Source organism: Coregonus lavaretus (genome assembly GCF_964263955.1).
Source record: "Coregonus lavaretus genome assembly, chromosome: 24".
In the NCBI taxonomy this organism is placed as follows: Eukaryota; Metazoa; Chordata; class Actinopteri; order Salmoniformes; family Salmonidae; genus Coregonus; species Coregonus lavaretus.
Window position 1 is genome coordinate 25,938,990 of NC_140011.1, and position 18,336 is coordinate 25,957,325.

Genomic DNA, 18,336 nt, shown 5'->3' on the forward strand with positions numbered 1-18,336 from the left:
CATGTCTAGGTTGATAGCCATTACCCAAGTGTTGAAGTCCCTTGGTGGGTAGTTAATCTCTGAGCTATTCTCCCACTGTTCCATAGTGGGGACCCCCAGTGTTTTTTATTTGTATATCTCAAACCTTAAAGCTTCTCCTGTGCGGCAGTGGTGTGCATTATAGCGAAGGCCAGAGGGGGGAAAAGCACTACAATCTGGGTTTTCATTGTCATCAGACAACTAAAGCAGTAGCCATAAATCAAACAGCCACAGATATACAATTGAATTCCTGGATAATGTTGAACCGCCGAGGCCTTTAAACATATTATGGAATAAATCTTAATCCAAATGCCTTTTTTCCTACAGAGGCCCTGTGGAAATCGATGAGGTTTTTATTTTGGTTTTCACCGGTGCTGCTTTGCTGCTTTCTATTCAGTAACGGTGTGGGCTGGATCTGTAAACACAGCAGGTAACATCAAGGCCAGAAATGATCAAATGAAATCCATGCCTATTTTAATGTAATGTGTGAATCAGCCCTGCCACAGGCAATAATGGAGTTCAGACAGCACAGAGGGACATTTATAAATATAGGTGGGATTGTTCCGAGCCGGAGTTCATAAAAATAGGTGTGCGTGGTGGTGATCAATCTGATAGTTTCCCTGTTGATGTTCCCATATGTCCTTCACAGGGAATGATGAGAGAGGCTATGTTGGAGAGATACAGTGGGGGAAAAAAGTATTTAGTCAGCCACCAATTGTGCAAGTTCTCCCACTTAAAAAGATGAGAGAGGCCTGTAATTTTCATCATAGGTACACATCAACTATGACAGACAAATTGAGAATTTTCTTTCCAGAAAATTAGATTGTAGGATTTTTAATGAATTTATTTGCAAATTATGGTGGAAAATAAGTATTTGGTCCCCTACAAACAAGCAAGATTTCTGGCTCTCACAGACCTGTAACTTCTTCTTTAAGAGGCTCCTCTGTCCTCCACTCATTACCTGTATTAATGGCACCTGTTTGAACTTGTTATCAGTATAAAAGACACCTGTCCACAACCTCAAACAGTCAAACTCCAAACTCCACTATGGCCAAGACCAAAGAGCTGTCAAAGGACACCAGAAACAAAATTGTAGACCTGCACCAGGCTGGGAAGACTGCATCTGCAATAGGTAAGCAGCTTGGTTTGAAGAAATCAACTGTGGGAGCAATTATTAGGAAATGGAAGACATACAAGACCACTGATAATCTCCCTCGATCTGGGGCTCCACGCAAGATCTCACCCCGTGGGGTCAAAATGATCACAAGAACGGTGAGCAAAAATCCCAGAACCACACGGGGGGACCTAGTGAATGACCTGCAGAGAGCTGGGACCAAAGTAACAAAGCCTACCATCAGTAACACCCTACGCCGCCAGGGACTCAAATCCTGCAGTGCCAGACGTGTCTCCCTGCTTAAGCCAGTACATGTCCAGGCCCGTCTGAAGTTTGCTACAGTGCATTTGGATGATCCAGAAGAGGATTGGGAGAATGTCATATGGTCAGATGAAACCAAAATAGAACTTTTTGGTAAAAACTCAACTCGTCGTGTTTGGAGGACAAAGAATGCTGAGTTGCATCCAAAGAACACCATACCTACTGTGAAGCATGGGGGTGGAAACATCATGCTTTGGGGCTGTTTTTCTGTAAAGGGACCAGGACGACTGATCCGTGTAAAGAAAAGAATGAATGGGGCCATGTATCGTGAGATTTTGAGTGAAAACCTCCTTCCATCAGCAAGGGCATTGAAGATGAAACGTGGCTGGGACTTTCAGCATGACAATGATCCCAAACACACCGCCCGGGCAACGAAGGAGTGGCTTCGTAAGAAGCATTTCAAGGTCCTGGAGTGGCCTAGCCAGTCTCCAGATCTCAACCCCAAAAGATCTTTGGAGGGAGTTGAAAGTCCGTGTTGCCCAGCGACAGCCCCAAAACATCACTGCTCTAGAGGAGATCTGCATGGAGGAATGGGCCAAAATACCAGCAACAGTGTGTGAAAACCTTGTGAAGACTTACAGAAAACGTTTGACCCGTGTCATTGCCAACAAAGGGTATATAACAAAGTATTGAGAAACTTTTGTTATTGACCAAATACTTATTTTCCACCATAATTTGCAAATAAATTCATTAAAAATCCTACAATGTGATTTTCTGGAATTTTTTTCCTCATTTTGTCTGTCATAGTTGACGTGTACCTATGATGAAAATTACAGGCCTCTATCATCTTTTTAAGTGGGAGAACTTGCACAATTGGTGGCTGACTAAATACTTTTTTTCCCCACTGTATATCCTAGACTAATTTTGTTGTTATGACAAATAGACAAGCGCTGACTAATCAGACTGACTCATTGCTAATGTTCCCAGGTGTCTGTAAGACATATCTTGATATGAACTAGAGAGGATTGACAGTTCTGAATATTTACCTCAAAGTAATGGTGTTATAGTGCTGGTCTTACATACCTGTGCAAAGTGAAAAGTCTCACCAATCAACAATACCTTGCACAAATCATGGACAATCCTATAGCAACTTCAAACTCTGACATACTTTATTAACTGAAAACATACAATGCAGGGTTTTCATAAAATAGTGTCCCAACAACAACCTTCTCAACTTTGGAGAGTAATGCTGCATGGTCAAATTGATCAAATGTGTAGTTCCTTTCATCTGAAAATATGTGGTTTTAGTTTTGGGGAATGTTGACTTTCTCCTGTCAACGCAGTATGAGCTCTCTGGCACTACTCAATTTCACTTAGTAGCTTTGATTTAAAAAAAAGTGTATTCCTCCTCGAACCTGTAGTAATAGCGGTCAAAATATCATGATGACGAGAGAAGGAGAATTAGAGAGGGGGCTAAGCATTGGCCGAATTCAGGCCACGTTGAAAAAATAGAAGTTATTCTGAGGATAATTATTATTTCCCTGTATTATTATTGCGTGCAGTGTTTTTAAAAAAAAATTATTGTAAGAGGCTTTTGTGAGAGTCTACAGCTCGAGCATATTTTCTTACAGTCGGAATCTGGACAGATGGATCGTAGGCATGGCATCGCCCACATCACCCCAGAAGGCCTCATAACCATCCTCATTGTAATTCAGAACACAACAATTGCCAAATTCATTTGAAGCTTCCCTTAAAAGTATTTCAGATGGTAAAGCACTCATATTCACACTAAATATTCACATTAAGTATAGTTGCAGTGTGTTTTTGAACTGTTTCTACTTTGTAATTGCTATGATCTGGTTGACTCCAAAACGATCAGAGGTTGAAAAGCCTTTTGGTGAGTTTGATTGATATGCAAGGTTTCTGAAAACATCCAAAAGTATGTATCGCCACAATAACAAATCATCACTATCCCGGATGGCCTGACAAATACAGTTTATAAAATGGTAAATTTGGATTGGTTGATAGCAGGGAGTTATAGCATCACAATCCCTGCATTCCACTGGTAATGCCTGTTAACAGTTCCATTAGATTTAACAACATTTATCCACTGTCCCACACCCCAGCCAGTCATTCATAAAGGTAATCCATTCCAGAGAAAAAACATCTAAAAAAAATTTCCCCCCATGCTACTAGGCTAGAATTTGGTTTGGGACAGCGGGGGTTAATATAAGCCTCGCAGTGTGCCTATCCGACCTGTGCTACATGTTTCAGTAATTATTTGCGATCTCCACACTGCCATGCATATGAATGTGACGAGACTGACAGCTTATCTGATCCAGGCAAATAATTTTATCAGGATCATTATAATGGATATATCCAAAGAAAGATAGTTTGTACATGGTTTGCAGTCATTTCAGTTGCTTGATGTGATCATGTGTTAGCTTTAGTTGGCTACCTAGCTAGCAAAGGAGGAGTAACGTTAACGTTAGCCTTAACCTAGCGATCCTCCATAACTATCTTATTGACTCGACAATCAGCTGGTTGTTGGCTATTTACAAATGTTTAGTAAATCATTATTTTATTTTGCTGAAGTTCTTGTTGCCCATTAATAAATTATTTATTAAATAATTATTTATTGAAGTTCTTGTCTCTCGTCATTATTTATCCTCTTGCTAGCTAGCTACATGCCAATTATTTGACATGGAAAACATTTCTTATTTGTTTATAGCAACATGGAATTAATAGAATGAACGACTGGGTCAAAACATGAGAATGGAATTAACGACAAGCCTATTTGGTAAGCAAATTCAGAACCTCAGAACTAACAACTAGCTTTTTGCCCAGACTATACCGTCTGGTGGAGGGATGAAATACAAATATTTTACTCATTAAAATACAGTTTTTTGTGAAAACATGTTGGCAACCATTTTATAAAAGCAATAAGGCATGAGAACCCGGGAATTATTGTTATTGCTGTTTCCCGGCCCTTGGTTTCGCATTGGGCCTAAGAACAGCCCTTAGTCGGGAGTTATCACACGATAATCCCCGGGTTCTCATGCCTTATTACTGAAATACGCTGCTATGGTAATATTTCAATAGATTGAATTTGATGGCTAAGCTAATTGAGCACATTGAGGTTGTTGTGCTATGAGCCCTAAAATGGATCTAACCACGACAATCTCTTAATTCACTTTAATCTAGCGGTTTACAGGACATGATGCTGGAATCAGATCTGCGGGTGACTGACCTGGCCACTTGTTTGGATCTAATCAACAATGTAATAGAATAACTACTGCTGATGAACACATCTGAGAGAGAGGTCTTGCATCTAAACTAATTTAGGCTTACATAATATACTGCAAATTAGAGGAGATAGAGAAAAGAATGAGGAGAACATTGTGAGTTGTATTACACTCAACTGTACTCAAGTGTTTCAAGTGACATCATTGGTCAAGAAGAGTGGAAACTGATAAAAGCTGAAAAGGCATCAGCAGCAACTGATCTTGCATTTAGATATACTCAGACAGGTATGGGAAATGTTTTTTGATGCATTGCTAATGACTGAAAAAATATGCTATGAATAGGATATGGTGCCATCTAAAACAACTGCATTAGGCCTACTTTTGCAATTTCATCATCTGCCAATAGAAACATGTAGCTTTATAGCTAATTTTTCTGTTGATTGATAAAACACTAGCTTTGGTTCTGTGCGGCATTAAATGCAAATCTAATTCCTAACAACAACACTTTCAGACTATTCATAAGAATGAGAGGTGTCAAGGTCAAGCCAAACATGCAGTAAAATGAAACAAATGTTACTGCCAATGCTCCAGCTGCCGCTTATTGTATCTCATCCATCTGCTGCTATTCTGAATTCTCTAACCAATAACTTCCACTGATGCCCTAAATAGAATAGGAATATGAATATGGCTCTGTTTACACAGCCATCCCAATTCTGATCTTTTACCAACGGTTGTTCTTTTGACCAATCAGATCAAATCTTTTGTCAATAAATATCAGAATTGGGCTGACTATGTAAATGCAGCCATTGAAATCTACATGGAATCTATCAGATCTGCAAAGCATATATTTGGACATACTGTATATTTACAAATATGCTATGTTATCTATAGTTCACATCCACAGAGAATCTATGGCATCTACCAGGCCAATATTTTTAAATACTGTATACATGTATGCTACGGTATCTATAGTATGCATTTCACATCTTTAGAACCAGAAAAATCTATGATAGCTACAGTACGCTACAGTATGTATTCAACAGCTATGCTATCACCAAAACACAATTCAAATCCATAGCATCTAATGGTACACATTTAAAATCCATGGTGCATTATATCTTCAGAACAATCTAAATCTATGATATCTGACATTACAATTAGCTCTGTATTCAAAAACTAGCTAACACATTTGGAATCCATAGCATCTAATGGTACAGATTCAAATGCCATGGTGTAGGATCTACGGCACTCATCCTTTCCTATTGTCTTCCTCCCCCGGGGTGAGGCGATGTGGGTGAGTCTCAGGGGACTCTGGTAGCCAGGCAAGCAGCATCCCACACAGTGAATTAGTCAGTACTTAACCCCGACACTTTCTCTAGCTCCGTTCCTCCGTATAATTACCATCTCTCCCCGCCAGTAATTAACTAGTCCCACAGTGGGGCTGATTATCTGAGGTTTGAGGAGGGAAGTGACAAGAAAACTCCCTCCCCAGATCAGCCCTCTTGATTCCCTAACTTACAGCTGAGCCTCTCTGACTTGACTGACTGGCTGACTCAGTTTCGGGGTGTGATAGTAATTGGGGAGGCTGTTGCTGTTCCGAGGGGAAACGTTTTTTGTTTTTTTTTGCGGCACAATAAAAATGTCTCACAAACATTGCAGTGATTGCGATCATACAGTAGGAAGATGGTAAACCTTGCTCCCGAAGGATAAATATTTGGCGTCATGGATATAAAATCCGTCGTGGATGGTAAGTGACCACAGATGGTTGCAGGGTTGGTAAGTTCCTGTAAGTGCTGAAAGGAGGGCTGGAGAGGAGGGGGCATTGGAGGTAGTATCGTGTCGTAAGGGAGTCCCTGATTATTTCTCACCCTGACTCTGACCTCTCTGTCAGCTTGTCTCTGTCTGCTGCTTCCCCCATGACACATATCCACTGGTGTCCTCTGCCCCTGTCTCTCTCTCTCTCTCTCTCTCTCTCTCTCTCTCTCTCTCTCTCTCTCTCTCTCTCTCTCTCTCTCCTTCACCTGCACATACAGTGCCTTCGGAAAGTATTCAGACGCCTTTACTTTTTCCACATTTTATTATGTTACAGCCTTATTCTAAAATGGATAATTTTTTTAAAAATCCTCAGAAATCTACACACAATACCCCATAATGACAACGCAAAAAATGGTTTTTAGACATTTTTGCTAAAAATAATAATAATTTAAAAAACGGAAATAACTTATTTACACAAGTATTCAGACACTTTGCTATGAGACTCGAAATTGAGCTCATGTGCATCCTGTTTTCAATGATCATACTTGAGATGTTTCTACAACTTAATTGGAGTCCACCTGTGGTAAATTCAATTGATTGGACATGATTTGGATAGGCACACACCTGTCTAAGGTCGCACAGTCGACAGTGCATGTCAGAGCAAAAACCAAGCCATGAGGTCGAAGGAATTGCCCATAGAGCGCCGAGACAGGATTGTGTCAAAGCACATATCTGGGGAAGGGTACCAAAACATTTCTGCAGCATTGAAAAGTCCCCAAGAACACAGTGGCCTCCATCATTCTTGAATGGAAGAAGTTTGGAACCACCAAGACTCTTCCTAGAGCTGGCCGCACGGCTAAACTGAGCAATCGGGGGAGAAGGGCCTTGGTCAGGGAGGTGACCAAGAACCCGATGGTCACTCTGACAGAGCTCTAGAGTTCCTCTATGGAGATGGGAGAACCTTCCAGATGGACAACCATCTCTGCAGCACTCCACCAATCAGGCCTTTATGGTAGAGTGGCCAGATGGAAGCCACTACTCAGTAAAATGCACATGACAGCCGCTTGGAGTTTGCCAAAAGGCACCTAAAGACTCTCAGACCATGAGAAACCAGTTTCTCTGGTTTGATGAAACCAAGATTGAACTCTTTGGCCTGAATGCCAAGCGTCACGTCTGGAGGAAACCTGGCACCATCCCTACGGTGAAGCATGGTGGTGGCAGCATCATGCTGTGGGGATATTTTTCAGCGGCATGGACTGGGAGACTAGTCAGGATCGAGACAAAGATTAACGGAGTAAAGTACAGAGAGCTCTGGACCTCAGACTGGGGCGAAGGTTCACCTTCCAACAGGACAACGACCCTAAGCACACAGCCAAGACAACGCAGGAGTGGCTTCAGGACAAGTCTCTGAATGTCCTTGAGTGGCCCAGACAGAGCCCGGAGTGAACCTGATCGAACATCTCTGGAGAGACCTGAAAATAGCTGTGCAGCGACGCTCCCCATCCATCCTGCCAGAGCTTGAGAGGATCTGCAGATAAGAATGGGAGAAACTCCCCAAATACAGGTGTGCCAAGCTTGTAGCATCATACCCAAGAAGACTCAAGGCTGTAATCTCTGCCAAAGGTGCTTTAACAAAGTACTGAGTAAAGGGTCTGAATACTTATGTAAATGTAATATTTCAGTTTTTTATTTTTAATAAATTAGCAAACATTTCTAAAAACCTATTTTTGCTTTGCCATTATGGGGTAATGTGTGTAGATTGATGAGAACAAACAACAATTTAATACATTTTTTAATAAGGCTGTAACCTAACAAAATTTGGAAAAAGTCAAGGGGTCTGAATACTTTCCGAGTGCACTGTAGACACACTCCTGACATTTTCCTTGTTCTTGCTCCCTAATGCCTTCTCTATTTCCCTCTCCCTCCCTCTTTATTTATTTCTCTCTCTGCAGAGTGTGGATTACTGTGGCTGCCCCCTGAATTAAACATTCCCCTTTCCTTGCCTCAGATCTGCCAACTGCATCTAAATGATCCACCCCTGTTCTATCTAATTACTGATGGATCATCCAGACTCATTCAACTCAGCGTGAGTGGGACAAAATATTTGTCTTCTACCGGCGCTTAAACAAAGGGCCCAACAACACTCTCCAGACAGACTATTCACAATTAAACCTATGAAGGAGTTTGGCTCCTTTCAATGCTCTTTTTGTCCTTATCAGATCAATAGGCAGACTTTTATTTGGGCTAATAGCACATTGCATCAGGGTGGTGCACAACGCTGTATGCATTACCAATGAAAGGCCAATGTAAAGCATCAAAGGGGAGGGATGATGGAGATACTAAAGGTGAAGAACAAAGAATGGGAGTTGAATAAAAGGTGTAGATTGAGTAAAGACTAGAGTGATATCTGTTTGATGAACAGTTTAAAGCCCAGGTTAACAAGGACATACTGTTAGCACATGGGAAGCCGAAGATCAGTGGTGAATGTATAATAATAATTTAAGGCTAATCAGGTGATCTCTGATGAGACTGTCTAATTAAACTGATGAGGAAATGTTCAATTATAGAAGTGCATAATTTCCATGCATTAGACAAATCACAGTATAACTGGCTGGCAAATAAATGAGCATGTCTTGTATCTCAAACCTACCCACCAAACAGACCAAATGGTCGATGTGCTGTGCTTGGTGTGAGTGTGAGGATATTGGTAGATGTGTGCTTCCATAAAACTAATGTAAGTGGTCCGTGATTATATCCAGTTTAAATAAGCCAATTAAAATCATTGACGTAGTTGGACATGATCCAATACTTGTTCATGAAAGCGCACTTAACAGAAGTCCAATGGCACGTTCTGATAATCAAAGCAACTAGATCACATGCATTAGACTGACTGGTCATATAGCTCACAGTGTAGAATATCTAGCTCCTTGTATTTGTTGCAGATTATGACAAGGGTTTGAATCTCACATGACTTTTTCCCCCTTTGAAATGTAGAATTACATTTATTGTGTTAGTGTTGAGAAGTGAAGTGCAGCCAACAGCTTGAAAATTAAGATTAAGAATGAATTTAATAAGGAGCTACGTCTTTCTTCAGCCTTGCAGACAAACACTGCTATGGCATAATAGTCATATTACATAGACTATATTACATGGATGTGTACACCTAAATGTAGGCCTACAAGGTTTTATATGCATTTTTATAATCATCTACTGTCACGTCTACTCCCGCTCCTCCCCTACGGCATTCAACGTCGCCGGTCTACTAACTACCAGTCCTGGCAACCCATCTTCATGCACACCTGGCAACCACCATTACACACACCTGCGTCTCATCATCAGTCACACCTGGACTTCATTACTCCCTGATTACTTACCCTTCATATAGCACTCCTTTGTTGCTAGTCATCAGGTAGTATTGTTTGTGTTTCTAAGTCAGATGCATCTCTTGTTTTGTATCGTTCATTGTTATTAAACTCACTAACTGCACCTGCTTCCTGACTCCCTGCATCTACGTTACATCTACTTTGTCACATATGGATTATTTGACTCGAAGACCAACAGTGGAGAGTATTTTCCTCAAATAAAAATGTTGCTGGGGGGATTCAAGCTTGCGGCCGTCATACTGTATCTTGCAGTCTCTGGGCTAACCATCTAAGTGGATCACGCCACCAATTAGTTATAGCATTAAGGGGTTAATTACAGCTTTTTGACATGACCACAAGCATCTTTGAAATTTTTTGGGGATGTGTGATACACTACAAGTCAAACGTTTGGTCACACCTACTCATTCAAGGGTTTTTCTTTATTTTTACTATTATTTAACTTGTAGAATAATACTGAAGACATCAAAACTATGAAACAACATATATGGAATCATGTAGTAACCAAAAAGGTGTTAAAGAAATCAAAATATATTTTAAATTTGAGATTCTTCAAATAGCCACCCTTTGCCTTGATGACAGCTTTGCACACTCTTGGCATTCTGTCAACCAGGTTCATGAGGTAGTCACCTGGAATGCATTTCAATTAACAGGTGTGCCTTGTTAAAAGTTCATTCGTGGAATTTATTTTCTTCTTAAAGCGTTTGAGCCAATCAGTTGTGTTGTGACAAGGTAGGGGGGGTATACAGAAGATAGGCCTATTTGGTAAAAGACCAAGTCCATATTATGGCAAGAACGGCTCAAATAAGCAAAGAGAAACGACAGTCCATCATTACTTGAAGACATGAAGGTCAGTCAATACGGAACATTTGAAGAACTTTGAAAGCTTCTTCAAGTGCAGTCGCAAAAACCATCAAGCGCTATGATGAAACTGGCTCTAATGAGGACCGCCACAGGAATGGAAGAGCCAGAGTTATCTATGCTGCAGAGGATAAGTTCATTAGAGTTACCAGCCTCAGAAATTGCAGCCCAAATAAATGCTTCACAGACTTCAAGTAACAGACACATCTCAACATCAACTGTTCAGAGGGGACTGTGTGAATCAGGCCTTCATGGTCGAATTGCTGCAAAGAAACCACTACTAAAGGACACCAATAATAAGAAGAGACTTGCTTGAGCCAAGAAACATGAGCAATTGACATTAGACCGGTGGAAATGTGTCCAAATTGAAGATTTTTGGTTCCAACCACTGTGTCTTTGTCAGACGCGGTGTAGGTGAATGGATGATCTCTGCATGTGTAGTTCCCACCGTAAAGAATGGAGGAGGAGGTGTTATGGTGTGGGGGTGCTTTGCTGGTGACACTGTCTGTGATTTATTTAGAATTCAAGGCACACTTAACCATCATGGCTACAACAGCATTCTGCAGCGATACGCCATCCCATCTGGTTTGGGCTTAGTGGGACTATCATTTGTTTTTCAACAGGACAATGACCCAACACACCTCCAGGCTGTGTAAGGGCTATTTTACTAAGAAGGAGAGTGATGGAGTGCTGCATCAGATGACCTGGCCTCAACAATCCCCCAACCTCAACACAATTGAGATGGTTTGGGATGAGTCGGACCGCAGAGTGAAGGAAAAGCAGCCAACAAGTGCTCAGCATATGTGGGAACTCCTTCAAGACTGTTGGAAAAGCATTCCAGGTGAAGCTGGTTGAGAGAATTTCAAGAGTGTGCAAAGCTGTCATCAAGGCAAAGGGTGGCTATTTGAAGAATCTCAAATCTCAAATATATTTTGATTTGTTTAACTCTTTTTTGGTTACTACATGATTCCATGTGTGTTTTGATGTCTTCACTATTATTCTACAATGTAGAAAATTGTCAAAATAAAGCAAAACCCTAGAATGAGTAGGTGTGTCCAAACTTTTGAATGGTACTGTATGTTGTCTAATCTTCCATCTTTATTGCTTTGAAAGCACATAAATGTGTGTGAAACGAACAAGCAAAAACATGGGATTTTGTCATATACGTGAAAACGTGCCTTTTGAATTTTGTCTTACGTTAGTAGATAGTAGCCTAGTCAAGGATGTATTATGTAATATTGGGACACTACACTTTACAGACCTAGTGGAACAAAAGTAAACCAAGTTGATTTATTTTAAGAAATGCCATTGGTTGGTGGATATAAATCTAAGATCTTTGACAGGCTAATGCAAAATTTCTTACAGGAAATAATCACTGTCAGCTGGTGTGGTTAGCATAGGGCTAACGTGTGCCAGGTTATCTGATGGGACAAGCTACAATGTAATGTTCTATCACGTGCAACTACGTCAACGATTGTAATTGGCTGATGCACATCTTGAGACGGTGGTCCAAGTTAAAATGTTTGTAATGTTTGCAAGTATGGCCCCGTTATGTTTATGTATAGCAGCATTATACAAACTAAGTGAACGGCACGTGTGTGACATGCTGATATTTGTACTGCACTGTTGAAGAGAGCTTGCAAGAAGCATTTCACTGTATCGTTTACACCTGCGGTGTGCTGTGCAACTTTTAGATAGACTTGTGGCCTAAATGTGAAGTGCAGCTGAACAAATAGGACATGGCCAAATGTATCTGATGGATTGAGATCTAAAAGATGCCATCAGAACCAATCATAAAATGTGTTAATCTAAATACTGTAAGAGGATACAGATATGGTTGGCTACACACAAAACTGATGATCCAGACAAAAAGTCACCTAGTCTAAACACATTAAACGATGCCATCAAATAGAGTAAAGTGGATTACGAGGAATTAGTGAAATAGAGGGGGAAACCAAAACATGAGTTAACTATGTTCATTCGCAACATACGCAGACTATTATACAGTGTGTGTGTGTGTGTGTGTGAGAGAGAGAGAGAGAGAGGAGAGAGAGAGAGAGAGAGAGAGAGAGAGAGGAGAGAGAGAGAGAGAGAGAGAGAGAGAGAGAGAGAGAGAGAGAGAGAGAGAGAGAGAGAGAGAGAGAGAGAGAGAGAGAGAGAGAGAGAGAGAGAGAGAGAGAGAGAGAGAGAGAGAGAGAGAGAGAGAGAGAGAGAGAGAGAGAGAGAGAGAGAGAGAGAGAGAGAGAGAGAGAGAGAGAGGATCTCTTTTTCTCCAGATGAAATATCCATGCAAAGATTAAGCTTGTGCTGAAAAGTGCTGAGCACCAAGTGCCAAAGTTGTTGAGTTAGGTGCTCCGGAGGCCTTCTGAGAAAATGGCATTTGTTGAGAAATAGGTCCAAGTCTGTCATTTTTAAAATACAGCCCCACATCTCTTGACCTTGACGGCAGTTTAGGTGACGCCGTCAGCGCTGTATAAGCAAGGAATCAATCTGTGCCAGAAAACAATCTGTGCAAGGTGCTTTTTTTCTGTAATCACATTGATGAATACCACAAATCACAAGTTAGCGTTTCAGCAATGGGAAAATTGCAAAACGAAATTAGACAAAATAGGGCCACTTCTGATAGAGCTGCTGGAGTGGACATCTGAGTGATGCCTCAGGGTAATTTCTCTGTAGATCGTTGTGGAGGCTAATCGATTCAAACCCTGGATAGATTTTCAGTTGGTAATGAATCTTGGTCCAATGACAGTGTGAGGCAAGCCTCCCCTTCGCACACCACAAACCCCACATCCAAGATCAATAAGCACCATCATGACATTTTCATAAACATTTTCATTTTTAATAACAACCTCCATCTCCCTCCTTTGATTACAGTAATGCTGATTCCCAGCCTTCAAAATGCATTAACGGACAGAGATTTGCATTTATATTGGATTTCTCTGCCACACAAGGACTTGAGATAGAGCCTGCGAACATTGACCACAGTAACATTATCTAAAAACACAGTCAACCCCATAATAGAGTACATGCGCCACAGAGAGAGGGAGTAAGGGCCAGGCAAAAGCAGACCATTCTACCACTCACTCAAGCACGGATTGACACCCACAGTCAATAATGATTCAATCTGCAAAACTGCAACACGCTACAACAGCGAAAGTGGCTTTCTGGCATATGATGTATTTGGTACAGGAGGAGGCGTACACGCTCATGTATATCCAACATATCATAGCATAGAGGGGAGAAAAAGAGCACTTTCGTCGCAGCCGATTCCTTAACCAATGCATTCCAATTACTCTTATGGAAGGAAGAAATGCACCTCTGGGGTTGGGGTAAATGTAGCCACATAGTGTTTCTTTGCTCCAAGTGATGGTGACCTTTCCGGCGTGCCAAATGAGCACAAGTGCGTCCTAAGTGCAGAATGAGGCACGTTGCAGAGGTTATTAAAGACGAGGGAGATTTGTTTGTTGCTGATCAGGTTGGCATTGTCCGGCGGTCCGCCTTGGGGTAATCTCTCTTGATAAGAGAGGCAGAGAGGGATGCTTTGTCTCCCTGCAATTCTGATTCAACCACTTTCCAACCAGTAAATCGGAAAGACAGCGGAAGCCCTGGGGAAATGTACAAAGCTATTCACTCCTCATTGCCAGTTAGCATCTGCTGCCAGTTCTTTATTTATTTCTCGACTTACTTACTTCAGATGGGAGCCAAAAAGTGGTGGAAAAGGAGTCATATGTGACATTGTAACTGATAGCACTGTGTCTGTAGCTAAGGTTTTTGGGAACCTGAGGGTGAGAGCATAGGAGAATGAAGACAGCTTTAGCATTTTTACCTTTTTACCAAGTGTGATTGGAATAATCTATGTTCATGGGAGCGTTTATGCCAATTTCACAGCTGGATACATTTCATAGATAATTGGATAGTTTTCACAACACATTGTACATTTTTGCAAAAGCTAATTTCATATTACCTCCACTAGTTTGGGTGAGATGTGCAAACAGGGTGAATAATAATATTAGGGTTCTGTTTTTGTATTGGCAGTAGACTGGCAGTATATGTTTATGTACTATATCATCCTGTGCATGTACATAAAAGGCTCAGCCAAGTAATTACCACAATAATTCACTGTAAATGTATTCGTCGTATTCTCCATTTGCATATTGTAGGAAAACACATTGAGTTTGATGGTGGATCTGGAGGGCATGGCTGCCCTTTGTTAAATGCAGCCCACTCTTCATCAAAATGAAGGATATGTATAACAGACTCCTCCCCAGAAAACTAAACGGAATATAGGTTTTCCACCACGTCCTTGAATCCATCCAGTTGACAGATGACTCAGATCGGTTTGTCTGACAGTGGCCCAGATGTCTAACAGATGTGATTGCAGATTTCTACTTCTCATTTTTAATGAGAAGTGCAATGGATTTCACTCCGTATTGATACAAGATTTAATTGTCTTGTCACAAGCAAGGCGATACCTTGCACTGACGGCTGAATTTGATGCCTCCTACTGTTCGATAAGAAACGAAGACGTGAGGAGGTAGTCGAGCTAGCCTGCTTCTGCAACCTTTGTGTTGCAGTGCCAGAGACTCTGTTCCCCAGGCAAATACATAATGCCTGAGCCTCCTCTTCTGATTCTTTCATTAATCGAACGAGCATCATAAGCCACACACGACAGCAGCATGGGGCCATGGATGGCTGGGGGGAAACGTGTTAGTCTGAGATTCCTGCCTCTGTGTACCATCCAGGCTGTCAAGCTACATATTATGCAAATGCTCTGTTTACATGTGACAATATAAAGACAGGAAAGCCAGTGGGGACCAGAGGCTGCTGCGGCAATCTCTGAAACGAGGAGGAGAGGAGGGAAAGAACAGAGAGACCCTATTTAACTGTATCACTTAATGAATGTTACATGTTGTTGCTGAGTCTCTCTTTCTCTCTATTGTCTTGGTCTCCGTATCTATTTCACTCTCTTTCCCCTTTCTCTGTCTAGGATTTTGGACTGCAGAGCAGGAACATCTAAGCACACTCCTCTGAAAGGGAAGGGAAGCTCCTAGGTACAGTATGTATTTGGTGTACCTTGTCAGTCAATTGTAAGGAGATTTGCAATGCAAAGACAGCAGGACTCAGAAGGATGATATTTGAAATCCAACACTGGCAGATCATGTATTTCACAACACGTAATGTAGCAGGGAGGAAAGAATACCACATGAACGCTGATGCCTGTCAAGAGAATGCCAACCATATCCCATTACAAAATGCTAGCTAGTATCCTTGACAACTATGCCATACTTCTAGAATACGAAGTAAAGTTGTGTGTGCTTGTGTGTGCGTGTATATGACATTTTTGTCAATATCATGTTGTCGATTATTTTCTCCCTTAAGACAAAAACACAACCAGACATGGAAAACAGGAATTAAAAATGACAATGAGTGCATCCTACACTGACCTCCCTGCCTCAAGCCAGGCTTAACATATAACTTGTGCCTTTTGGGTCTTCATTGTAAAACACACACAGCAGCCCTGAATAGATCGCTACCACATGTCTACACATTTGCATAATCATCATAATAATCACAGAACTTCAAAAGTTAACTAAAATATATAGCGGCAGTATCAATGCAGTGCTTAGATGTTTTATTTAATCCAGACTGCCAAGCCATGCAGCTTTTGTCTATCGTTTTAATATAGCCGCTTTTTATACACACAGCTATTCAGTAGAGTCTGAGAGCCTAATCAGAGAGAGGATGGCTCTGACTCCATCTCTGTCACATTGCAGTTGTCTATCCTCTTAACATCACTATTTAATTGGGGAATGATTAGCTGAGCCACAATGTGTTAGTTAAATAACCACAATGGCTGGTGATTGCATAACCTATTTATAACACCCCCTGCCTCTAAGCAGACACACATCCTAACACACAGCACAGCCACTCCATCTCCTTAACACACACAGCACAGCCACTCCATCCCCTTAACACACACAGCACAGCCATTCCATCCTTTAACACACACAGCACAGCCACTCCATCCTTTAACACACACAGCACAGCCACTCCATCCTTTAACACACACAGCACAGCCACTCCATCCCCTTAACACACACAGCACAGCCATTCCATCCTTTAACACACACAGCACAGCCACTCCATCCCTTAACACACACAACACAGCCACTTTCTTGTGTGTGGTGTGTGTCCAGTAACTCTGTAAAAAGGGTGCACTTTCACACAAAACTTTTACACAGTACTCTTTTGCACGGTCTCTTACAAAGAGACTCGGAATAGAGACTCAAAATAGAAAAAACATTTAGCCAGAGTGTCTTTAAAAACCTCTGCAACATCAGCACCACCCAAATGCATGAATGAAAGTGAACTCACCTATAAATTTTATATCTGGTTGTAAATCCTTGGCGGAATCTTTCCACAAAGGAGAGGTAACTCCGAGAGTGGTGGAAAGGTCCGCGGTCGGAGATGAGCCAATCAAACTGCTTGGTGACATGTTGATCTGCGGCGGACAGGTCCTGGCGGGAAGACTGAACTGTTATATGGTCCCATATAAACAGGAAGCAGATGACCTCAATAAACCTCCAGTTCATGCTTTTCTTTCAGCCGCTCTCTGTTCATTCTCGCTCCATTATGTGGAGACCTGTAGAAAGACAGATAGAGAGAAAGAGGGGGAAGAGAGGGAGGGGGAGAAATATATTTACATGACGAGTCTATTAAAAAAATACTGGGGTTTCAGCGAAAGTGAAACAGACTTAATAGAATTAGGCTAATCGGCGTTGACGGAAAACGAACAAGACAGTGTCACCGAAAGACTGTTTTCGATGTGATATGATTTGTGGATTTATTTATGTTTTCCTTTTTTTCCCAATCTCACGCCCCTCGTATCCTCCTCCCAGAATTGTCAGGCCCCAGATTGCAGCTCTCCATACTAACGAGGAATGTTGCCCTTTCAGCAGATGAAAATGAATTACATCCCTGGATGTGTGGCCTTCTCTTTCTCCAGACTAATTGGTGCCATGATAAGTTCAGACAAGGTTAAGAGGCTTCTTTATGATAAGTTGTGACATGGAGCTGGTTTACGTGGGGAAGCATTGTCTGACGTTCCCTCAGGAAATAAATTGGTAGGCAAAATGTTGCCAATTGACAGGCGAATTCATGGATCGTTGGAGCACTTCAGTGGTGCTGTATTCAATATGGCGTGATTGGTGTGATATCCTTAAATGAGCATTCACTTGAGATACATTGGTTATCTGAAGATATATTTGTTAGGTTAACATGAGAAATTATGGCCCAAAGTGTATCGACATGGCTACGCAGCTTTGAAGGCGAACCAGCAAGGTTCTCCAAAAGCAAACCTCAGCGAAGTTAACAATGATGTATAATGATATTGATTGGCAAGTGACCTCGAGAGTCTGTTAGACAGATCTCAGGTCAGAGTGGACAAGTCTTGTTTTCAGATCACATACTATGATGACCATGCAGCACTAGTTATATCCACCCAGTCTTACACACGGAACACAAATGAAGAGACAGGGCACAAATAAGTGTACATGCATTCAAAAGGGATAGCCATCTTGTTGCATAATGTACAACCACCCAGAAGATAACAATACATGTGCGTCTAATTCCCATGTGACGATATGTCTGTGAGATATCGCCAGGTTGGGACATTTCCCTCTATTTTTCCCCACACAAACAG

At 41.5% G+C, this 18,336-nt stretch overlaps 1 protein-coding gene across 1 annotated transcript in view; it reads right to left on the minus strand.

The window, feature by feature from the left end:
• LOC311099934 (BMP/retinoic acid-inducible neural-specific protein 1-like) overlaps positions 1–17,227 on the minus strand; it is a gene marked incomplete at both ends in the record, with an annotated part of 78,323 nt that extends 61,096 nt beyond the window's left edge. Inside the window, one exon of the mRNA XM_084140650.1 lies at positions 17,010–17,227. Coding sequence (XP_083996776.1) covers positions 17,010–17,227 — 218 coding nt within the window. The remainder of the gene's footprint in view (positions 1–17,009) is intronic.
• Positions 17,228–18,336: the final 1,109 nt, after the last annotated feature.